Source organism: Lytechinus variegatus, chromosome 2 (genome assembly GCF_018143015.1).
Source record: "Lytechinus variegatus isolate NC3 chromosome 2, Lvar_3.0, whole genome shotgun sequence".
Taxonomy (NCBI): domain Eukaryota; kingdom Metazoa; phylum Echinodermata; class Echinoidea; order Temnopleuroida; family Toxopneustidae; genus Lytechinus; species Lytechinus variegatus.
In genome coordinates, this window is record NC_054741.1 from 25,666,397 (window position 1) to 25,692,754 (window position 26,358).

At 34.7% G+C, this 26,358-nt stretch overlaps 2 protein-coding genes across 2 annotated transcripts in view; one reads left to right on the top strand and one right to left on the bottom strand.

The window, feature by feature from the left end:
* The window catches only part of LOC121407679 (anillin-like), a 31,395-nt gene extending 26,942 nt beyond the window's left edge, over positions 1–4,453 (bottom strand). The window contains exon 1 of the mRNA XM_041598865.1: positions 4,316–4,453. Within this exon, the coding sequence (XP_041454799.1) occupies positions 4,316–4,333 (18 nt within the window). The 5' untranslated portion in view covers positions 4,334–4,453. The remainder of the gene's footprint in view (positions 1–4,315) is intronic.
* A 6,981-nt stretch (positions 4,454–11,434) lies between these two features.
* LOC121407680 (DNA replication complex GINS protein PSF2-like) lies at positions 11,435–18,125 on the top strand. Its single transcript, XM_041598867.1, has 5 exons — positions 11,435–11,542; positions 14,295–14,965; positions 15,839–15,938; positions 17,046–17,172; positions 17,977–18,125. Exons 2-5 carry the CDS (start codon positions 14,761–14,763, stop codon positions 18,100–18,102), a joined length of 558 nt encoding a protein of 185 aa, XP_041454801.1. The 5' UTR covers positions 11,435–11,542; positions 14,295–14,760; the 3' UTR covers positions 18,103–18,125.
* The last annotated feature ends 8,233 nt before the right edge of the window (positions 18,126–26,358 follow it).

The window sequence follows — 26,358 nt, forward strand, 5'->3', positions numbered from 1 at the left end:
AGGCCTGTGAGTGAAGATGATTATAATGCAGGCCTCAAAATAATCGACGAAATAATCGTAATGCCCCAATTACTGGCCGTCATGCCCTTCTTCTTTTTGCTAAAAGTTTCGGCCACTAAAAATATGCCCTTTTTTATATGGCCGTGGTGCCCTTTTTCTGATATATTATGTGCCCCTTTTGAAAGTCCACCTTTTTTTCAGAGCGAGGAAAACTTTTCTCCGATCTCAAAAAGTATTCAATACCTTAGCTTTACCAGCGACGTCCAGTGCATGTATGCAGTCTAGTCCGAAGCCGATGAGCTAGCTATACACAGCTGGCCAGCCAGCCGGCCGCTAGCGTGCTTTACATAAGCTACTGTATGTAAGCTGCAGCATAAGAATGGACGAGCGTGAGCTCCGTATGTGTACTACACAAATGTCGCGCGCGCTGTACTGTCCTGGCGACAACTAGAAAATAGAAATACGTATTTTCAGTTCAGTGGTTGAAGCGGGACATGTTAGCACTTTTTAATCTAGCACCGCTCATGATTTTGCCGCCCTCTATACGCGTCACGTAACTAGGTTGCATTAACAATGGATCAAAGATGGCGATGACAACAAATGTGAGTAAACTCTCTTCTACTTTTATTTCTTCATCGCATTTAGAACTGCGATATTTCTTAACCATTACTATCCATTTTTTGCCAAACGTTGCCAACCGATACTTTTACCCATGTACAGAAGTGTTAACTTCAGATTCTAAACATAACTAGCAGTTTGGTGCATTTGTATAGTTGCCTTTTCCCTCGGTGCGTGGGAGCCTATATAGACCAGCGCCAGGCGTTAGGGGAGTAAAGGTACGATAGTACTATGATTTTTACTTCCCAGATGCCTCCAGGCTACTACCACCCTGCCTGTGGTGAAGTACAGGTAGGACTATGCCTATGCTCACCCATGGGTTCATATCGTCTCGCGAGCGAAGGATTATCAGTCATACGCATGCGACACACCACTACACTTCGAAAATACAGTGGGCTTTTGCCCACATAAAATATTATGTATAAATAAATATTCCACATCCTGCTATGACACTTACCGAATCATTTAGATCCTTCCGTGACTTGTCCTTGAAGTTTCTTTCTAAAAATATGTATATTTTCTTGATCTTTAGTGAAGATTTTACGGAGATAGAAATCAGTCAGCGTTGATATCAATTTTCTCCTGAAGAGGGCGCGCGATTTATATTCATATCAAAGACACGACAAGGGAAAGAATAGGCACCTACACTATTTTACACGCATATCGACGCAAGGCATTACGCAAAGTCCGTGAAGTGTCCAATCTTTTCATTGTATAGACTTTGGTATACCGTATACGTATTATTGACGTTCGTCAAAGCTTGTACTGCTGGTTTCTTTCCAGGCACGTATTTTATCAGTCATCTTTTTAAATTAATGCAAATGAGTGTTATCATCACCAAATTTTAATCATTAATTATGTTTTTTGAAGGCATTTCATTAATTGGTGCCCATAATTAGTAAATTAATCATGAGGATTGCGCATTCAAAGAATTTAGATAGTTATAAAATTACCGAGGAGCTGAATCAAGGTTGTGAAATTATTAGCGCCACCAACGGGCTTCCTTGTATTTCCGTGGAAGAGACAAGCGAAGTCACTTTCGAGGCCGAGGTAAGCAAAATGTGCTTTTTTTATCGGATTATTATTTTATTATTATTTTTATATTCAACAAACTCTTGCTACTTACCGGCAAGAGCCCCGGTGCGTAGCGAGAAGGAGCTTCGGCAAATATTACTTCAGCAATGAAGCGATGTTTGCCGACTACTTCGAAATCCAGGGTCAAACACGGTCTATTGTACGAGGTTAGTACATACTAACCTCGTACAATGTGTGAGTGGCCTATGCTATGGTCTGCCAATGCTGAACATATCACACACTATAAAAAATCATGACATTAAATAAAATGTCACTTTAGAAGTTTTGTGACCAAAATTACTAATTTTCATACAGTTGCATTTTATTTTTCATTAGTAATTAAGAATAATTTTTGTATTCACCAGAGCGCTCAAAAACATGAATTTTGGGCATATTTTTGTGTATGCCCTCTATTGGTGGAAATTAATATGGCAAGAAAATTTTCATTTTTCAATCTCTATTCTTAATTAAGAAAAAATAATTTTAAAATCAAATTTACATAAGACTCAAGCCAAGTTATATGTAGACCAAAAGCTTCGGTCTCTGTTATGTTGGTTGTTCAGCTGAACTCCGTTGACTTCACTCACCAAATACAGAGACCGAAGTTCTAGCGCGATCTGTACAGGGGGTGGGCTCAATGGCCATATGTTTATGCAAGCCTGTGTTTATGTACTTAAGATCGGATAAAACAGGGAAGTGAATTTGCGCGACAGCCGAGGTAAGTCACTGTTTTTGTTCCTTTTAACTTTATTTTTCTCCGTTTTTTGGCAATTAATGCCAAGAGGGAATATCAATTTGCATTTTGGTCGCGTTAATTTTCAAAATTTTTATTTATTACAGACAAAAATTGAAGAGCCCCGAGGGGGGATTTTGCATTGCAAGTCCCCTAATTGTGGCTGCACAATGTCAATAGCGAGCCGTCTGTGTGCAAGGAGATATTTTTAAAAAAAATTTTAAAAACTCCTCGAAACAGACGGCTGCCAGCTGTAATTAGTCTAAGTATATGATGAACAGGTCTAATCAAAACTGACACTTGACAGTGTAAAAAATCAAGCATTTGTCCAAAAGAAAAAGAGAAAATAATCCGATAGTATGGTAGGGGGTCCTAAAGCTGCGCGGGTCCTAAAGCTACGCACCACTCATCGCGCATGCAGTTTTTAATGGCAAATGCGCACTTTGTGTGGAATTGTGACTGCAGAGTGACGAACGATTCCTATTCAATTTTTTCTACAGAGGCTGCAGTAAATCTCTAAATGCAGAGAACACCCACAACTTTTTTGAATTTTTTAGCTATATTCTCTTTAATTTCATATTATCCTATAATAGTATGAACATATCTTAGAAATTGAGGCACAGGAAATTCTATTTTTCTGCATGATAAATCGAGTGCGTAGCTTTAGGACCCCTTCTAACATCGGGCGGCGAATTCAAGAGGTGTTCGGAAAACACGGCGGGATTTTCGTATTAGTGAGTTTTGTGATATTTTGTTCTTGCTTAATGATCTGAAGTAAAATTGATAGAGAATGAGTGAGGGATGGGTTAGCGGTGATGGCACGAGACAGACAGATACACGAATGACCGAGTGGTTATTGACAGGTACGACACTGACAAGGATTATTACTCACGAATCACGAATGGGTTACTTCGACGGTACAAGACAGAGACAACAACTAATACTCACCTGACACTTGTACAGACGATGCCACACGGTAGATACAGACAACAGATATTGCAGACTTCTATACACTAACTAACAGACCACGGCGCCGAGTGGGGAGCTTCTGGGATGTCCTCACTCGATGGCGGTCTTCTCTCTATTTTCTCTCTTTGGTGTCTACGCTGGATCTCTTCTGAAGGCCCAGCACCAGCTTGTGTACGTGCTGTGCAACGCACACACGTACGTAGCAGGCGTAGGAGCATATAAAGGCTCCTCCAATCAGGAGTGCTCCTCACCTACACACAGCACACACACGGACTTAGTACATACATTGTACGTAGCAGGCGTAGGAGCATATAAAGGCTCCTCCAATCAGGAGTGCTCCTCGCCTACACACAGCACACACAGACTTAATACATACATGAGCATAGATCAATACATAGACTTATACATATTAATACATATAGGGTACTGCATGTACATGGACCAATTACTACAGATCTTTAGAATATTTGCCACAAGTTAGCGACAGATAATTTGTTCAAATATTAAAATTGGCATAGTTTCTATCGTTTGTAAACAAAGTGCGTAGCTTTAGGTCCCACATTGCCAACCTTAATATTTTGCCACACATAGAGATGTAACTGAGAACAAACAAACCAGCATGGCGCCAGTACACTCATTCAATGAACAAGGTTTAATGGTTATGATTCATAACCATTAATGTACTGGCCATGCTGGCACTGCACTGCGACTGCGAGGCTGCAGCCGCACCCAAAACCAAGTCATCGTGTTCAACAGTCATGCAGCTGCAGCCAGCCAACACATACGGCCACCTCAGTCACAGTCACATCACACACAAAAAAGTCACACAAGTCGGCACCAACAACATTTATCCAATTCCAAAATTAAAGACAACAATAATGAACAACTTCGCTTACATTACATGATAAAAATCATACGAACCTCTGTCAGAGGGTCCATGTTCCCTGGAAGTAGCACAAGTCAGCAAAATTATGTTCTCAAACTTCTAAACGGTCTACGTTTCAATGTTTTTTTGATGAACCGAGCGCAGGAACTGCGAACTGTTGTTTTGAAATAAACGTTGCAATTTGAATTTCGCGATCACGATTCAAGTTGTCCTCGATCACATATATTTAGAGTATGAAAGATTAAATAAAAATCTTTTTATCTATATTTTTAAATATTTCATAATAATATAATAATTTTTATTATTGTTTGTTTTTAAAATATATATTATTATACTTTTTGGTGGATTTTAAACTGTATAAAATAAAGTCTAGTCATAATCACTGGATTCTTCTAAATACGACGGCTGCTTTCTTTTTTGCTGCAAGCGTTTATAAGCGAGCGAGAGCTAGAGATTCAAAATGAATATAGGCTTTCAAAACAGTTTTGTTATAGGCCTACCGGATAGTTGTTTTTTATGGGAATATGGTTTTAATTGAATTACATGTTGACACGACATTTGCTCCGGTTGGTTGGTTTTAGTGCATGATGGGTTAGAATTACAGAAAGGGACAGGGGCTGATCCAGGATTTGCAAGGGGGGGGGGGCACATTTCCGATGAAAATTTAACAAGCCAAAAAAAAAAAAAAGAGAGAAAGTTTTCGCCTAAAATCGGAGGTCATTTCGTCCGCAGAAAAGTTGAACCCCCCCCCAAAAAAAGTCCTCACTTTCAAGGGGGGAAGCACACTTGGATAAAAGCAGTATATTTACATATTACGCCTATTGTGGCGGGGTTATGGCTCTAAAAAGGGGATGGAGCCACGGGTCAGATTCCCCCCCCCCCCCTTCCCCACCCTTCATCCGCCAGTGGTTATAGAATTTCGGGTTAAGAATAATGTAAAAATAGGCCTGAGTATGGCACGCATATAAGGAATCAATTAAATATATATTTCACTTAAAAAATATATCTTTCTCCTACACTAAACCATTTCACTTAAAGAAATTTATATTTCACTTTTAAAAATATATTCCACTTTATCAAAAAAATATATTTCACTTTAAAAAATATGTTTCACTTTTCAAAAAAAAAGTATTTCACTTTTCCCAAAAAAATATGTTTCACTTTTCAAAAAAAATATATTTCACTTTTCAAAAAAAAAGATATTTCACTTTTCAAAGAAATATATTTCACTCTTCTAAAAGATATATTTCACTTTTCAAAAAGAAAATATTTCACTTTTCTAAAAAAAATATATTTCACTTTTCCCAAAAAAAATATATTTCACTTTCCAAAAAAATATATTTCACTTTTCAAAGAAATATATTTCACTCTTCAAAGAAATATATTTCACTCTTCTAAAAGATATATTTCACTTTCCAAAAAAATATATTTCACTTTTCCAAAAAAATATATTTCACTTTTGAAAAAAAAAATGTTTCACTTTAAAAAAAAAAATCATTTCACTTGATACATTTTAATTTTGAGAGAAAACAAATCCTTTCACTTTTGTTGGATAACACATGCGGCTGCCGTATTAGACCGTAACTATCCTCACGGAAATGTCCATTCCTCTCGCTACGAAAAACATTTCACTCGTGTTGCAAATTCATTTCACTCAATTGCAAAAAAATACGTTCCTCTTTTTTCTCGGCCTGTAGGCGGCGCGCACCATTGTTGGCGGGATGAGGAGAAGATACATGATATATCTATCTATCTATCTATTTATCTATCTTATGTCTATCTGTTCAGAATACATATGTCTACTTTTTATCTTTAAATCTAATAACTATTGATCTGTCTAAATAGTTATGTCTGTTTATTTGTTTGTTTATCTATTTAATATCTATCTATCAAATTTGTTTAATATGTTATTCTATCTGTCTACCTATCAATAAATATATCGATCTATTTTCTCTCTCTCTCTCTCTATCTATCTTTCTATCTATCTATCTGTCTGTCTATCTGTGTATGTACCTATGTATCTACCTGTCTCTGAATCTATGTGTATATCAAATGTGATATCATTATCACCGCTGGGAATCATCGTATTTTTTTCAGCAATCATTATCAGTATCAGCCTCCTCATCGTATTTTTTTTTAAAAAGTGAGTATTCGGGACTGAAGATGGATGATGACGTCATCGCTCAGCTCGAAAAGGTTGGTGTTAGCCATAGAGATACTTATATAACGCGCAATTAGTATACATCTCTGTGGTGTTAGCCGAGAATGTCCATGATGTCATTACCCAACTTCAGTCCCGTATACTCACTTTTTATGTCTGTTCTAAGGATGGTGACCCCCCATTCATGTCTCATACAAAATGGAGAGAATTTGGTTTTGCAGTGCAGGTACAAGCGAGTTGACCGGTGAAATGTAGCTTTTTGTAAGCTTCATTTCATCAATCATTATGACCATCGTATGTCAATGAAGTAAAAGACAGACGGAAGGGAGAAAAGGGAAATTTCAACACTTCTACCTTGACCATTCAGCTCCGTAGATAGTGTATGTATGAAGTATTCATGCCTCATGCCTACAAAACGTATAGCCAGACCGTGCTAAGGTTAAAGATTGATCGTAGGGCCGAATGCAACAGCTGATTGCCCTGGCTATTGTGCATAATCAGCGATAAATTCAAACTTTACAATTTGTGTTTATGGGCCCACCTCGTGGTGCATTGTCCTCGTCCCACCAACAATGGTGTGCGCCGCCTACAGGCCGAGAAAAAAGAGGAACGTATTTTTTGCAATTGAGTGAAATGAATTTGCAACATGAGTGAAATGTTTTTCGTAGCGAGAGGAATGGATATTTACGTGAAGAACGAAATTTACTCACGGTCTATACGGCAGCCGTATGTGTTATCCAACAAAAGTGAAAGGATTTGTTTTATCTCAGATTTAAAATGTAACAAGTGAAATTAGATTTTAATTCGTCGTACGGACGAATTAGGTGGTCTGTCGTAGATGCAGAGATAAACAAACATAATTATTTAAACAAATGAGTGGATATAAGTATGAAAGATAAATAGACAAACAGACATACATATTCAAACAGATACATATAAGAAAGATAGATAAATAGATAGATTGATGGAGAGATAAATGATAGGTGGATAGATAATAGAAGATAGATAGATATATATTAACAGGGGCCGCGGAAGCTGGGGGGCAGCCCCCTTTACTTTTTTCCAAAACCGTAAAAATGACCGTATGATTGTGATTTTTTGCATGGTCAGCCCCCCCCCCCCGCTTTGAAAACCGTTCCGCGGCCCCTGATTAATAGATAGATAGATAGACAGATGGATAGGTAGATAGATATAAACAGATAGATAGGTATCGGACAGATAGACAGAGACGATAAAAAGATACGATGAGGAGGCTGATACTGATAATGATTGATGAAAAAAATACGATGATTCCCAGCGGTGATAATGATATCATATTTGATATACACATAGATTCAGAGACAGGTAGATACATAGGTACATACACAGATAGACAGACAGATAGATAAATAGATAGATAGATAGATAGAAAGATAGATAGATAGAGAGAGAGAGAGAAAATAGATCGATATATTTATTGATAGGTAGATAGATAGAATAACATATTAAACAAATTTGATAGATAGATATTAAATAGTTAAACAAACAAATAAACAGACATAACTATTTAGACAGATCAATAGTTATTAGATTGAAAGATAAAAAGTAGACATACGGATAGACATATGTATTCTGAACAGATAGACATAAGATAGATAGGTAGATAGATAGATAGATAGATATAAAGATTGAATGATAAATACACAGATATACAGACATATTAAACGAAATAAATAGATATTAGATAGATAGATAGAAGGATAGACATATTTAAACAGATAGATATATATTAGGCAGAGAGAGAGATAGATAGATAGATAGATATATCATGTACCTTCTCCTCGTCCCGCCAACAATGGTGCGCGCCGCCTACAGGCCGAGAAAAAAGAGGAACGTATTTTTTTGCAATTGAGTGAAATGAATTTGCAACACGAGTGAAATGTTTTTCGTAGCGAGAGGAATGGATATTTCCGTGAGGATAGTTACGGTCTAATACGGCAGCCGCATGTGTTATCCAACAAAAGTGAAAGGATTTGTTTTCTCTCAAAATTAAAATGTATCAAGTGAAATGATTTTTTTTTTTGAAAAGTGAAACATTTTTTTTTTCAAAAGTGAAATATATTTTTTTGGAAAAGTGAAATATATTTTTTTGGAAAGTGAAATATATCTTTTAGAAGAGTGAAATATATTTCTTTGAAGAGTGAAATATATTTCTTTGGAAAGTGAAATATATTTTTTTGGAAAGTGAAATATATTTTTTGGGAAAAGTGAAATATATTTTTTTTAGAAAAGTGAAATATTTTCTTTTTGGAAAGTGAAATATATCTTTTAGAAGAGTGAAATATATTTTTTTGAAAAGTGAAATATCTTTTTTTTTGAAAAGTGAAATATATTTTTTTGAAAAATGAAACATATTTTTTTGGGAAAAGTGAAATACTTTTTTTTTTTAAGTGAAACATATTTTTTAAAGTGAAATATATTTTTTTGATAAAGTGGAATATATTTTTGAAAGTGAAATATAAATTTCTTTAAGTGAAATGGTTTAGTGGAAGAGAAAGATATATTTTTTAAGTGAAATATATATTTAATTGATTCCCTATATGCGTGCCATACCTGAGCTATAAGCTACAGGGTTTAGGCCTATTTAGTTTGGCAGTTTTTCGGATCGTTGATGTATAGCGGGGAGGGAGAGAACATCAAATTTTAACGTTATAACAGGCCTACTCTGTGTGTGTGTGTGGGCCCTTGGGGGGGGGGGGTTCCAGTATGGTTAGCCATATCTTGAACTTAACTTGAAATAAATTGTCTTTACTGAAATCGACCCCCAAACTCCTTTTTTCATTGTTATTGCTGTTATTATTTTATATGATTGTTTCCAATTATGGATTACTTGTAAATATTGTGATTGTTATGAGATTTGTTTTATTCACCAATAAGAATATATAGGCCCTGTAATTTTTTTCAAAGGGGTATAGGCCTGAGGGGGGGGATAGGTAACTGCAAATTTATTCTTCATATTTTAGGCCAGTTTGATTCATTGCTTATTCATATTCACGGGCGTAAATCCACGGGGATGGGGGTGATCCCCCCAAGACAGAACAATTTTTTAATCATCAAATGATTATGCGTGGATTAATCTTTAATTACAGTCAACAGGTGCTCAAAGGGGAATCCAACCCAAATAAAAACTTGTTTTTAAAGGAAATATCAGGCATAATGTTGATAGGTAAAAGTTTGAACAATATCGGACAAAATATAAAGTTGTAAAATAGAGACTTCAAACTGGCCACAAATATGATGTAAAGTGATGTGAGGCAAGGACCCCCAAGGACATAGAGATATTTAGTAAATATTTCCATGGGCAATTCTTCTTACATAAAATGGCTAAAATGGCATTTCCCCAAAAAGTTTCACTTCAAAACAATTTATTACCTGGGTTAAATTTGGATTATAATCCCAGGGGGATGGGTACTTAAAGAAAGCAACAAATCCCTCTGCATATAAACTTAGCCAGTTGCCAATTTGAAATCTATATACTCTATAATAGGGATCTCAATTAAAGCAACCATTACTTTCATAATGCTTGTCCGATTTCATTCAAACTTTCGCCATTCTGTTTTATTTATTTTTCCCCTTTCCAACACAACATTTTATGACCGAGGCTAGATTCCATTTAGTTTGGCCCAATGAATTTTGCATTCTAACGATGGCCGCAATTTTTCTCGTGGTCGCTCCGCTCTCCGCGCTCAATCTAATTTGGCAAAACCGTACGTTTAGCTTCTGCACAGGTTATATCAGCTCCATCAGCTGCATCATGCATGAGAACATATAGTTACAGTGTAACACTTTCATTTTATACTTGTAGGTCCATGATACCAATATACTTAGATCATAAACCAATTAAGCATCATTTGAATGCACTGACGTAAATGGGGGGGGGGGGTCATAATTCATAGCATCTTTGTGAAAGGTACAATATAAAACCATTTTCAATTTTCTGAGAAAAAGATATTTCATTGATTTTTTTTACATGTGTAGGAATAATGCTCGCATATGACGTCACTAATCAAATAATTAATTTTTTTATTTGTCGATGGATTGTTCTCAAACCCTCGTCAATATTTTTTAAAATTATTTTTACAATAAACTTTTGCCAGGGTGAACTTCCCCTTTAATATACGGTAGATGTGTGATGTGATGCAATGATCAAATAATTTTGAGGGCTAGTGCAGAAATTATACATTTGGGCTTCGATCTCAGTTTACATTTTCCAATGAAATCATAAATTTTGACTCGTTATTTAGAAGAATATAATTTTCACCATTTTTGTTTTGGTTTCCTTTTTTTTCCTCAGTATATTTGGATTTTTCTTTTCTATTTATTCAAAGGGGCCTTAATTTATGCCCCCATTCTCTACGTGTGTGCGTGGGTGTGTGTATGTCAGTGTATACAACAAGCAACCATAAGTTTATGTATGTTTATGTGTAAATACCCGTTTGCCTTTTTATTTATTTTTTTTACAATATCATATTGCGAGCGGGCGAAGCGAGTGTAAAAAAATCAACATTTTCTCGATTTGATTTCATCATAAAGTGACAATCAAGATAATGATAATGATTATAGGTTATGGAAAAATGGAATAATATTAATTTTCTATCATGAAATCTTGAAGCGTTAACATAATTTTTGTTATGATATGGAGACAAGAAAAAGCGAAAATGTTTGCTCTTTGTTATTCTCCCCTCATCTCATTTTCTTCACTTTTCTTCCCCGATTCCTAAAATCCTCTTCTTTAACCTTTTTCTTATTCTTATTCCGTTTCTCTTCTCTTTCCCCTTTTTCTTCTTTTAATTCTAATAGCTTTTTTGAAAACTTTGATGGATTGTCCTCAAACCTTCACCAATTTTTTAGTCGGGGTGAATTCCCCCGAGCCCTTTAATGGGATTTCGCTGAGGTAGTAGCTAGCTTTAGCTAAAAAGCCGTCGAGATTAGAGAGATCGAGAGATCGAGAAGAAGCAGCGAAATGATAGTACACCAGCGGGAAATTGGATATTTGGATTCAGTATGAGAGAACTGGGCAAGTTGTATCCATATTCATGGTTTTGGGAGATATTTTAACATGGTATGTATTATGCATTGGTTTGGAATGATCATACGATTAATGCTTTTCTCGTTTTTTCCTCCAAATCTAAGATCAATCAAAGGTTCTGAGGTTTATAATTCATAAAGATCAATGCTTTCTTTTTTAAGACTGGGTGAACTGCTTACTCTGTCTCTGGTCCCACTCATTGTAATTCGCGTAGGCTAGTAGTAGTAGTAGAAGAGCCGGCGCCGCGCCGGGCACCTGCTCACTCACCACTCACTGCAAGTGCAACCTGGCCTAGGTGGCCTTGAGGCGTCTGGAATTAATTCATCTACCTATGTAGGTTACTCCCCTAACGCCTGGCTTTGCTTTTTATGCCTTTCTGTAGAGGTGAGGGTGTTGAACCTAGACCTAAATCACCAATTTTATTTTTTGTTTTTCGCCCAAAATTATGTCAGTAGTGAGTAGAGGCGCACAGCCAATATTGGAGACTGTCTCCCAAGTCCAAGAGAGAGATTATCTCCAATATCAGAGACTTCTGTGAAGAATTTGGGTATCCAATTTCAGAGACGGTCTCCAGTTGCAGTTTGGGAGACCAATTTTCTTTGTTTACATTTGCTTCAAAAGGATTAACTTGGCAGCAAATAAAAATGTGATAAGCAGATTCCTCATGAGAAATTACCCCTTTTCACCGTCTACTTTGAAAATTCACCGTCTACTTTTGTTTTTATAAGGATTTTTGTTGTCATCCACACACAAAACAAATGGGCTTCTGACCTCAGTGGGACAAAAGTTTGGGTGGAAAAAATCATGCTTTTGTTGGTGTTGTTTCTTTTGTTCTTTTGCAAAGCAAGTCTCCAATATGGGAGATTGTCTCCCTTATTAGAGAGAGTCTCCCATATTGGCCATGCGCCTCTACTGTATGTACGGTAGATCTACATGGGCAAGTTTATGTTTACCCCCATTTTTTTGCATTTTTCTGAATTTTCATTAAATAAATAGTAGTAAAATTGAAAAAAGTTAAGAGCAAGAGCGTTCACTTACCCCGTCTGTTTACGTCGCCATTTTATTTCTTTTGTTATCGATACCTAGATACACGCGTGCAGAACTGCAACTTAGATTTTAAAAATACTTGCATTTGCCGATTAATATCACGATTCGTAAAATATTTGTTTCGGTTGATAAATATAAAGTAATTTATATGATATTTATTGATTAAAACAAATATTTTGCGATTCCTGATATCTATCGGCAGATGCAAGTATTTTTTTAATCCAAGTTGGCTGCTCTATACTGTAGAGCTGCTTACTTGGATTAAAAAAAATACTTCAGGACGGTGAACCAGTTCGGATATACCGAGTGACAAAGGTGGGATCAAATGGTTGTTTATTGTAAATATTATAGAAAAAAAATATAACAAGAATGAAAAATAGCTTTATTTCTTACTATTCACCCTTATTTCACTCTGTGTCTATCCTCCAATTACCCTCAAAATAGGTGATTTTGAGGATAACCGGAGCTGCATTTCTTCTCCGATCATCTTCAAATTTGGCATGAAGGTTGAGTATGGTATAGCGAAGAAGCCTATTGATTTTGGTGTGAGCAGAGACATCGTTGCCATGGTAACGAGTTTTTGTGGAAATTTAGCAGAGATGCCCTTGTGAGCGCTCTACGCGCTGCATTTCTTCTCCGATCATCTTTTAATGTGGAATGAATGTACATTATGGTAACGCAAAGCCGCCTATTGATTTTGGTGTGGGCGGAGAAATTGTTGCCTTGGTAACAAGAGTTTTTGTCTCGCCCACCAGAGGTGAAGGCGAGACTTAGTCTGAGCGATGATGGATCCAAACATCGTCTGTCCGTCCGTCACAAACCCTATGACACATAACTCCACAACCATAAGTCACTTTTCAACCAAACTAGGTTGGTAGATGGATTTGGGGGACCTGCATATTATGCTGCAGTCGGAGGTCACATGGTAAGGTTAAAGGTCATTTTCAGGTCAACATTAAAGTTTACATGCAAGACTCTCTTATGACACCTACATTTAAATCCGCAACAGGAAGTCACTTTTCAACCAAACTTGAATGGTAGATGGACTTGGGGGGCCTGCATGTTATGCTGCAGTCAGAGGTTACATGGTAAAGTCAAAGGTCATTTTCAGGTAAATGTGCGAGACTCTCTTTCTCCGCACCTGAAGTCACTTTTCAACCACACTTGGATGGTAGATGGGCTTGGGGGACCTGCATGCTAGGGTCATTGTTGCCATGATAATTGTATTTATTTGTCAAATTTCTTTGTGAACTCTATATATCGCCGATACAATGATGGATGACACAGTGAGTTCGGGGGATACATGTGCTCGGCTGCTCGACCCACCGAGCATCTCTAGTTTTAACTCCAAAAGTCTCTTTTTCTATGTTTTGACATGGAGATCAACAAGAAAATTGTCAAACTTGTGTATTTTGTAAATGAAAAGAGTGACATCTTGTTTGGGTTTTGTTCTTAGCTGGAGGACGTGTCTGTAGTTGATGTCTTTCTAAGGATTTTTCTTTGTATTTCCCCCCCCCCATCGGCTTCATAAAAAAGTTGAGTAATTCTTACGAAGAAGGGTTCAACCATAGACACTGTTGTAAGGCTATTCTAACTTTAAAAGTAAGAGCTGCCACTTAAAAATTTGAATGTATTGAAATGTATAATCATATTTTTTCTTTGTACTTATGCCCATATATAACAACTGATTTGACTAAATTAAGTTCAGTATGTATTTTTCTTCTCTCACTTGTTTCAGGACTGATTTTCAACTAACTAGAGGCCGCGGAACAGGAAACTTGTCACTTTACCTTCACAAACTTTCAAGGCCTCTAAATGTACTTTCATGAACTAAGGGACAGACTCACCTCATTTGATGATACTGATAAATTAAGAAATAACCTGTCAGTTTAGGATCTAAAAAAAACCCTTGAATTTTAATTTAAAAAGGGGGAAGGGAAAGTCTAAAGGTGTCATGTGCACTTTTACACAATCACAGATAAGAGGATTAAAGTGGGACATATAGTGTTGGATTTGCTGAATTGCTCCTACTTTGCTAAAGAACATTGGAATATCAAGACTTGAGACTGCACTCTGGTGCATATTCCTTGAAGCGAGACAACTCAGATGGTGCTGATTTGAAGAGAAATATCGGCTGTGCACACTAAATCACAGAGGTCATACTCATAAGACCTTTCATCCGAAAACAATTGAACGGCGTGGGCATGGATCCATCTGAAGTGGAGTTCCTGGCAGAGAAGCAGGAGGTCACGATTGTTCCCAACTTCTCCCATGATGAAGTTTTCTTGATAGCGGGCAACGTTGGACCGTTCAACCCTAGTTTACCCATGAAGGTCCCCCTCTGGATGGCTGTCAATCTGAAACAAAGACAGAAGTGCAGGATCCAACCTCCTGATTGGATGAATGTCGGTAAGTAATTCATGGTTTGTGAAAGGAGGATGGAATGGTTGGGAGAGGGACAGGGATTTGAAATGTTCTTAAATATTCTAGTTGATTCTGAATAAGTAAGGAATCATACGTTTAAAAAAAAGATTAACTTAATTATTGAGGATGTGGGACAGTTCATGAAATGAACTGAATGGAATGGAATACATGTAGGTGTTTATGCAGGTAGTGGGGTGGAGGGGGGAGGTGGTTTATGTGTTTTGAGGAGCCCATAACATACAAGCTTTGCTTTTTAGTGGGATCCTCCATTTTCACAAATTATAAATCACAAATCCTTTACACATGATTATTTTGTATGTAACTTTCTTTATAACATGTCCTTCTCAAGTTGATTTTATGACATTGGTATATTTTTTATGATGTTGACTTGTTATGATTGTATTTATTTGATTTATGTTTTGTTGAAAATGAAATAAATGAAATGAAATAAAATATGTAGCAAGTTATTACAATTATACTTATCAGTTAATATGATTTTTTTTCCAAATCAGAACTGAATAAGAAAAGATCTAGATGAATGGATTGTTTCATTATCTATTAGCTCAACATGATCTGTGTAATTTAAAAAATAAAGTCAGGATTTCATTGGATAATGGTGGATGTCGATATTGAGCATTTAGGATGGAGTTTGTGGTGCTATTACAGGCAATACAAATATTGATTTGATACTAGGGAAGATCGGATATAATCTTTTTTGAAAAAAAAGATAGAAAAAGTGATCACTATTGTGTACTTGTGTGGGAAATACATTTATTGGTGTTCACGGGAATTATTGAGAAATGCCAGTGGATGGATGTCTTTAACGATGACAAAAATAATTTCTATTTTGATTACTAGAGAAACTAGAAGAAGTGAAGAAACAAGAGCAGGATTCAGCTGTTTTTCAACCCATGGTGAACCCACATTATATGGAGGTTACTAAACTACTTCTCAGCCAGTAAGCTTGATCAAGTTACTGGCCCGTATTCTGAAGTCAGGTTTAACTTAGACCATGGTCTAACTCTGTGCTAAAATTATGGGAAGCCAAAAGTGTCAATTTTTTTTATTAAGTTGTATGTTTCTTATGTTTACTGTGCTCTTTTCTGATTCATCGATGGTGAAGACAATCATCTATTTGTACTTCCTAGACAATAATGAATAATGATTTTGAGAGCCAGATGAACTGAAATATATCTCTACTGTTAGTGATTTATGTAACAATTGGCTATCCATACTTAAACCACAACTTTAAACCTGAGTTTAAGTTAAATCTGACTCCAGAATACGGGCCACTGACATTTTGTTTTTACTGCCAATGCTTTTATCATCTTTGTCAAAATCACCACCATCATTATCATCATCATCACTCATCTTTATCATTACCACTGTTATCAACATCCGTCTGTACATGTATTTCAATAACTTTTTGTCTGGCCTGAATAGCAGAGAGCTCTAGACTCTAGGCACTGCTTTTCTGACGACAGCGGTGGTGATGATCATGTACAGCTTCGACAACAGCACCCTTGAATATTAATCAAGCAACGTTTCTATGCTAGCCAAATACAGTAAAAAACCGACTCATCTGAAATAAAAACTTTTTCTTTATGGCCTGGTCACACCGCCCGAGCGTTGTTGGAGCAGTCGTGGAGCGGAGAGAAAAAAAATCATCACCGCTCGCTACCGTTCACCATTTTCAATTTCGATTGTTTTTTTTTTAATTTTTTTTTTCGATTTTTTGTGAGGGAAATTCGACCCTCTCTCCCTACTGCTCCACGACTGCTCCAACAATGCTCGGGCGGTGTGACCAGGCCTTTAGTTGTAAAGTTCAACCAAAAAGGAAAGTGACTACATGACTGTACGTGCATATACATGTACACTGCTCATGTCCTTTATCACTGCATGATAAACATTGTATGTATACCCCTCCCCCAAATCATAAATAGATAATTTAAAAAAAAGGCGAATGAAAAAAAATAAATGAAAAAAAATATATTCTATTCCATTTCTTGAGGGATGATATACATAAGAGAAAAAAATATATTTGAAAGTTTTTATCCTCTGTCAGTGCTACAGATGACATTCCCAATGCCGATGAAGTAAACACGTTGATCAAAGATATATGGGACGTGAGGATGGCCAAACTGAGGCAGAGTATTGACAAGTTTGTCAAAGATCAGGAAACACATGCTAGGGTGAGTTTAAACATCATTCTTTGTTTGTTCCACATCTAACTTTAAAAAAAATTGTTACATTTATGTCAAGAAAGGTAATGAAAAAATGTCAGATTTATTTCACGGGAAGGAGATTATGGTTACCTTTTTATAATAGGTTACACTGATTAAATTTCCATTTAGCAGAAAAGTGCATTATATTGGGAATATTCACAAGGACTTGTCTGTTTTAGACCTGTGTTTTTTTTCTTTCTTATTTCATAGATATATGTATCATGAGTTTTTGTAAAGTTAAAGCCATTTGATGAATTCTAATAAACTTGACTATTGTATTGTAGGTGAAGCTAATAATCCATAAAGACTATTTTGTAAACATGCTGAGAGACACTGACATTCCTCATGATATTATTTTATTCACTTTTCTTAGATAATGTTCATGTTATCTAATTTATAAAATCTAGATATATTTATCTTTATTATATGCAACCAGTTGTCTTATATCCACCTTCTTATATGATGGAATCTTTACAATAACTAAGCATTACAAACATTATTTTGGTTGTTTGCATTTCCCCCATTTTTACTTCTGATTTGCTCACTGTCTATTGATTAAATTGTAATGTTTTTTAGTTTCTGATTGCTTTCTTTCTTGACTTTTGTATAAATTAAGCTTAGTATAAATAGGACATGTTGATTGCAATTTACATGTACCTTTAGTTTGCAAACTCTATAGTGAAAAATACATGTACCTTAGAAATTATTGCAATGTAACGTAAGAAATATGTTCCTATGAAATAATCATATAAACTTTTACTTCATTTGCAGCTCGACAACTTGTCACTGATGGAGATCAACACGATAAGACCATTCCTCACAGAAGCCCTGGACCACATGCACACATTACGCATGAATCTCTTAACAGCAGGCCCAGGTCCTACTCAAGACAGCTAAGACTGGGTCTGTCAAGAGACTTGAACCATTGTATGAGACTATTTGCTACTTGGATCTGCACTTTCGTTAGTACCCAGTGGATTGTTTAGCAATGACAAACTGCTCTGGTAATGCATGCTTTTTTCATCAAATGTAAAGCATTAAGCAATCAAGTGCCTCCATGAACCTCTAATGTGATCAGGATCTATAAATGAAGGCATCAGCAAAGTCATATACCACAAAGAGCACACAGAAAGCCTGGAAAGAGAGACAGTTATCCACCTAGGCACGCTTACTTCACCTAGGAACGCTTTCCTGAATGCTGAAATTTCTGACAAATTGTCATTCTTCGACAGTTACATAATAAGAGACTAACTGGTGCCAAACAAATCAGTGATTTCACTGAAATTGTCAGAGCTGACTATTCAGAAAAATTGTGATTAGTAGTAAAACCAATTGTAATCTGGTGCCAACATGCTGATATTAATGAATTTTTGAGTACATGTCTGTAACATACTGACTCTGAATTCAATTCATACAATAAAACCTAGCATATAGTGATGAAAGGCTTTGTAAATGGCTAAGAGAATATTCACAGCTATTATTTTGAATTGTATTTGCAGCATTCCAACAATTATTGTACATTGTGGAAGCAGTTCCTAAAAATTCATGTGAGAATTATATCTAGACAAGTGATTTTCTGACAGCAGTAATTTTATATGAGTTAAAATAATTCTTTAAAGTGCGATTGGTGTACTACTTCTAAAAATTGATTCTAGCAGCTGCCCATGATGCAACTCATATATGGCCTGGGAATGACTACCAAATAAACTCTTTCTGAGGACAAATGATGAATGGTAAACACCAATCGTAACATTGGCACTATGAATAAAATTAACTAAACTCACACTTTGCAGAATTCACTAAATTACCCTTTGATCTTAGAAGAGTGATGATCTTTGATCTACTTACTCAAAAAAAAAAAATCCCATATTCACAGAAAAGTGCAAGAAAATCCACTCAAGTTATCTTGCTAAAGAAACATTTTCATAAAAAAGTAACATTTTATTTGAGAGGGTGTTACTTGACTGGTAATATCTGTTTCTTCAGATTGATGTCTCATGTGGGCACCTCCAGCCATTCCCTGCACAACAATACAAAGTGGTATGTCTGCATTAAAGGTGAATGATCCCAAGAGGCATCAGACAGGCAGCAGATTGTGAAAGTTTGGACAAAATCAGACAAGAAATAAGAAAGTGAGGAATTTTCAAAAATTTGACTCATTATTTATACCTAGATGGGGATTTCAAATTGGCCAAAGAAGATATTGTGACTGTGATGTGGGGGGGGGGGGGAATGGGCAACTTTTTTGCTCCAGTCAAAAGATTTATTCAGAATTGTGCATTCCTTGTTTGAGTAACGATAACAATAAACTCCTGGGGCCCATCTTACAAAGACTTGCGATTTATCTTATTAATCGGCATTATGGAAAGCCAGCAAAATTCAACATATTAAATGCATGTTTGCTCAAAAAAATTTCTAGATATGAATGTATATCCATGAATTCATTGATTTGACAGATTGGTGCGTTCACCTTTGTTTACAAATGATGTTTTGCACATTTCCTGTAGAAAAAATTATGACACTGATGGATTTCCATAGTTACGATTGATTGGATCAATTGTAACTCTTTGTAAGACGGGGCCCTGATGTTATATTCAATTACTGCTGAGGGTAAAAGTGCTTCAAAGAAGTTCACATATTTTTGATAATTAAGTCAATGGCAAATGAGAGAGTTAATTGTCTCAATCTATAAGTTACCACGCTCCAGTGATGATGCAATAACATCTGTAAACAGCAACCCTTATAAACAATATAAGGACTATGTATTTTATCTTGGAGCAGTGTAATAGCAGTTATTTACTGGGTTATACCAGTACCTAAAGTTAATTGACCAAGTGACTAAAAAGCAAATTTACACCAATATTATTGGAAAAGATTTAAGAATTCTAAATCTTGCATAAGTTGACTTTTCATTAGTAAAGATATTCACTTAAATTGAAGCAATTTTTTAGACGAGATTATGCAAAGAAATTGTATTCCTCTTCTAAGTCAGATTTCCAACATACCACGGTCTAAGAAAAAAAAGAGTACCGGTAAAAATTACCCTTAGTATGTTGAAAACAATATGATAGAATAATTCATTTGTCCCAAATCATTTTGTATCAATTTTGTGTGGTATCTCTTCACACTTGGATTATAATTGGAATACATTCCAATCAAAGGCAAAGTAATGCCTAAGTAGTGCTGTCATTCTCTGTGGCAACCATTCACCACTCTCCCTTCATGCTATGGAGGCTAATCAGGCTATATTGAGATGGTGTAGGTCAACAATATTGTTCCTGATGTTAACTTCTATGAAGTGTTTCTGAAATTATATGATATCAATTTTGTGTGGTATTTGTTTGAACAAACAGGGGACATTATTTGTGAGAGTGCAAAAGCTTGACTTGTGCCAAAGGCTAAAGCAGTGCCTGTTTGATATCATAAGAGGCAATCATTGACTATTCTTCCTCGCTCTCATGTAATGAGACAACATATGGCAATATTTTCATGGATATCTGCTTTAAGAGAATTTACAATGAACATTTTTTGTAATATGACACATTTTTTGTGTGTCGTCAACCTGGAATCTGTAAACTTTAGCATTGGATCCTTTGGGAGAAACATTCAAGTAAAATGTAGAGTGTTAATGCACCAAATTTCCTTTGTGGCATGAATGAATTTTAATTTTTATCTTAAATTTTAAAGTCAGGTGGATAAATAAATGTTTGAAAGTTCATTATTGTTATACATTGTCTCAATAGCCTCAATGGCAGAAAGTGTGCATTGCTATTATGCATTGCTTTGGGGGTAAGGTGATCTTTGCATTCACTGTCTCATGTTCATCTAAGAAACTCCACAGATAGATACCATATGGGTTGGATAAAACACCCTTCCAAAGGGTGTTTAATAATTGACTAATTTACAATGTAATTGTATACAGTATGTAAATATTCAAGATATGTGTCTTCAAGCCATGTTTGCCTTGTAAATTATACTTCAAAAAACCAGAATGTCTCCCGATACGACTAAATTGAATTCAATTCATTAATAAATATATATGTAAATACATATTTTTCAACTGTTTCAATTTTATCTCCAATATTTCTTATAATTGTTAGAGGTCAAGTCCATCCTAACATCGCTTTTGTTCAAATTGAGTAAATTGGACAGGCAGAGTTGAAAAACAAGGAAAATAGAAATCACTTCAAATTACTACAAAATTTAAACATTATAGCATTTTAAAATCTAGTTTTAAAATCGACGACATACCGATGTAAAATGAGATTCTAAATATTTCAATTTTCCTGTGATTTTCAAAATTGCAAGTTCACTACTCATGATTCAGTTAATGCCATGCATATCATCATTGGTGTATAATGAAAAAATTGGTTTCTTTAAATGTTACTTATTTATCTCTGCTTTGCTCAACTTCAGTATGGTACAAACTAAAGGCTGGCTTGGCTTTTACAATGTTATTAGCAATTTCATCATCCATCTTTCATTTTTCTAGGCCAGAGTAGAGTTTGACAGGCCACTGGCAGGCTGATGAAACAAAGAAATACGCAAGAAAATTTAGTGCCGAAGACTGAACCTTATTCAATTTAAGGACTGAATTTCCTAAAGTTTCATATGGTAAAATAGTAAATCAAGTGGGGCTTTGGAAGTAGGATGGCTTGAATTTATCATTCATGTTACAATATCACTTTATTCTGTCTGGGTGCTGCCATATTATTTGAAAGTACTAGGATTTTAGAATGCAACAATATCATCATGTAACAAACCAATAAATTCAAGTAAGAAAATCAAGAAATTCAGAAATCTTTAATTCCATTTTCCCATCGTTTGATTGAAAGGTGCAAAATTTGATATCAAGGTTTAGCTTTAATATTGATACGAAATTAAATTCTTTAATTGATTAAATTTCAAAGTTTTTTTTTACACTGAATTTCTTATGTATTTCTTTATTTAATTTATCATGATCATCCAGTCAATGCAGAAATATCATTGGTTGGAGCTGGTGAAAAAAAACTGGGGTGACACAAGGCTAATTTTTCTCCTGTTCTTCTGTCTGCACTGACATTTTCTCTTCAGTCTCCCATTCTCTCTTTCATGCAAATCTTGGCTACATCAAATAAATACAAAGGACATGGCATGTACGAGTGATTGCAATTTTTTTATTCCTCAAGAAACATATCTTTGGAATAAAGAAAACAAACAAAAAAAAAACCAAAAATAAGAAGGTTGAGAGACAAAAAGGAAAGAATCTTACACAACTACAATGCACTCTAGACTCTTGCAAGAAGAGTAATCAAAGAAAAACTAGGTAAAGACATCACAAATGTCTAATTCATCACAAAACACAAAAAACGTGGAATAAATAACATTTCGGTCCTAAAATTTGAAGAGGAAATGAAAAAAGACACATTGGACATTTCCTCATACTGATATTCTGTGCACTTTATCTTTCTCTCTTGCATACTCTCTCTCTCTCTCCCACTACATATACTCAAACAATTTATTAAGTTAAACCACACTAGAAAAAAAAAATCTCGAAAGATTTACAAATAAATGGAAATGTACATGACCTACACATAGTTTGTGTCTACTTTCATTAACATCCAATTTCAATTAAAATCACATTCAAATCACGTGATAGAATTTGTCTCTTCTAAAATGTGTTATTTACAGTTGTAACCATTCGTTAAAGTCATGTGCTTCATATCATATGAGATCATAAAATTTACACTACTTCCAAAGACAACAATGCACAATAAGTACAGATATTTGTATTTTTGATTGAACGCAAACAAAAAAAAGAAAAAAATAAACTTATCATACACTTGCACACATGTATGCTAGTCACATTATACAAGGTTTGTTTTAATCAAGAGAAACATCAGTGAAAGAGGCTGTTCAATGTTTTTAAAAAAATCTTCCTTTTGCCTTCTTAATTTATCAAGATGAGGATTGCAAATTAATTCTTTTGAATTGACATATACATATAGATATACTTCATGATTTTAATAATGTTTCATTCGCATTGTACGGACTTTAAGTCAACTGATAGACTACATTAATTTAAAAAAGAAGAATGAATTGACTGCAACATGTCAGGAAGCCATTTTCATCTCGTTCATGTCAACATCACTAATTCAACAATGAAACCAGCTTCGGCTTGGGAATTACAACTATGTATTATGTATAATATTATAGCATGTTTTTTTTAGCAATAACTGACAGTTGAATTGATTATTTTTCTAGTTCTCTTTATATTATAATTTGGATACATTTTTTTCAAAAAAAGAAAGCAGACTGGATTGGATGAACATTACCCTGTGTGAAAATAAACTTAAACGAAAGACAATAATTTTTTTCAGAGTGTACACAACAATGGATTTGAATAGTTTTTGCTGCTAAATGTCAGATATATGTATTGAAAATCATTAAACATCCCCCCCCCCAACTGCATGGATCTACTTCTTAGGTGGGCATGGAATTACACACAATAAAATGGGAGAATATAGGAAGAGTTGGTCCACCGTTGACACTTATTTTTGGTCCTCATATTACTAAATCATTTCAACACCATAAATTTCTAAAACTGAAGTGCAATTGTAAGTTGTAAGAGATTATTTTCTCATGGAAATTGGGCTGAGATAGTTTCCCAAGATTTGTGATTAATGGCCAAAAAGGTGAAAAGAAATGTTTGATAATATAACCAAAGATTGTAATTCTCATGTGCAAATACCTTGATGGATGGATTGATCGAAGTATTTATACTACGTTTGATAGAGAGATTGTCTTGTTTAAAGATATCACATGATCATCAAACATAAAAGTTCTATATATTTAACATTTATAATTGCTCATTTTCATGGTTAATTGTGTAAAACTAGAAAAATCTACTGAATATGAAATCCAAAGTATAAAACTGCCAATATGACAATATATATATGCAAATGTGCATATCTATACACGTGTATACATATATTGCCACATACACGAGGGAACTATGCAATGACAAAAAATGCTTTGAATTATAAAACCTGCCATATTTACAAATTTACAAACAGCAAATCTCCCCCCAAAAGCATAAAAATAATAAAAGAATAAATGAATGAGTCTTAACTAGGTGCACTGATTTTGCATTTCAACATACAAAAACAAAAAAGTTGGTGCAAAATTCTATGTGGGTGGGGGAAGTGTCATATTCAAATAAATAATGAAAGATTTTTTTACCATCTCAGAAAAACTACATTTAAATCCAACAATGGATAATAGTAGATAAGAACATGAAGTGAAATGTATGATACATGATTGCACTTTGCTTCAAAATCTTATAAAATATTCTTAATTTTAATAATAACGATAAGGGACGACAAAAGAGAAGTTGGATACATAACAATTAGAAAGATAGAAAAAACGCTTGCATGAAATCAAGACATGTACACGTACCTAAGTTTCTTTTTTTTAAACTAAAAGGGTAAAGTCATACTCTCTTTGCCTCAAACAAATGTTCTTACTTTGAAAGAAGTAGCAGCACTTAGTATAGAGTTTGTAAAGGGTCTTCAAAATCAAAGCCCCTACTGAGTAAGGAATTTTTAAGAAGTAGTCAAAACTTATGCATTTTGTAACACCACCATGAAGAATCTAGTATGGAGCTTGAAAACATTTTTATCATTATTTGGAAAAGAACGAAGACCAAAGAGAAATTGTATCAATCAAAATATATTCTTATATAGATTTCAGAAACGCACATGGAGGAGGAATCCAACCATGTTTTTATATTTTATTTTCAAATTCCTTTCCTCCTTATTTGATAAAAGAAAAATAATTACAAAACTGATCAGGAAGTCCAATATTTTGTAGAATTGTGTATCGAATGATAAGGTAAGTGTTAGGCACTAAATCAGCAATAATACTTATATCCTGAATAATAACATTTCAGTGTAAAGAAAAATGGTAAACTAACATGGAAATTGCTAACCTACATAGACAAGCTGCCAAAAACACAAAGAATCTAATGCAGACAAATCATAACTTAATTGAGTGTATAAATAAAATAAATAGAAATATCCCTGCTAGCCGGACAAATATATTCAAGACAGCATATCGAGTCACAGAATAAATAGAAATATAAAGTTTGATGATTCTGGCCTTCCATTCAATTACACCACGCAGCTCTATGTGCATTGCTCACAGTAACTTCATTAACAGCAGATACTTCATTACATAGGTCTGCAAACATTAACATCCATTTGTACAATACTTCCGACTGCACAATCATTTTGCGTTTATTTTCTTGAAATTGATTTCTTTTAATTTTTAATGAAAGAAAATTCTTTGAAACAAGTATTCCCAAAGTGAGAAAAAGTAACTAAATTTGATATCTGTTAAAAAGGAAATAACATTGGAAAAATCTATTCTAGGTCAGACTTTGTCTGACGTATGTTTAACGCATTTTAGTTGCAGGTATTTTCTTGTGTTTTATTTTTTCTTTTGGCATGCAAAGAACCTAACTGCGGTATTCATGTTTGGTAAAAAATAATTTTAAAAACTTCACAAATTTAACAGCTGCACTTTAGGGGTTGGAAAAAAAAAAGAAGGAAAATTCATCATTTCAGTAAGGAGTCGGACTTTTAATTAGAATGATCTTGGTCCACTTATTTAAAGCTAAATATTTAATGTATTCAGTTTATACATTGAATTTATCATCTTTAGTAAACATACAAGTTTTTTGCAACATTACAATTTCTGTAAAAATTATCTCTGGACTTCAATTATACACAAAGTTCTATCATGATCATTCAAGTACCAAAATAGAAATTTAGATGTCAATTCTGTTGTCACAATTAACATGATAGAGAATAAGTAATGACTTGATTTATTTGAGTTATCAATTACCTTAATGCATCAATATAAAACCTACAAGAGATTTTAAACAAATCATCCGATCCCTGACCCCCCAGCTCCAAATATAATCTGTTAATAAGTTCATGAAAATATTACGAAAATTATTAAACTTCTGAAATTCTGTTCCTAAAGTACATTGTATCATGAATTCTTCATGGATTGAGCAAGAATACTTTTCTGAATGACGAAATCTTCATCTATGCATCAACGGATCCTTATATATGCATCGCAGATTTGTGGCATCCCTAAACTTGTCAT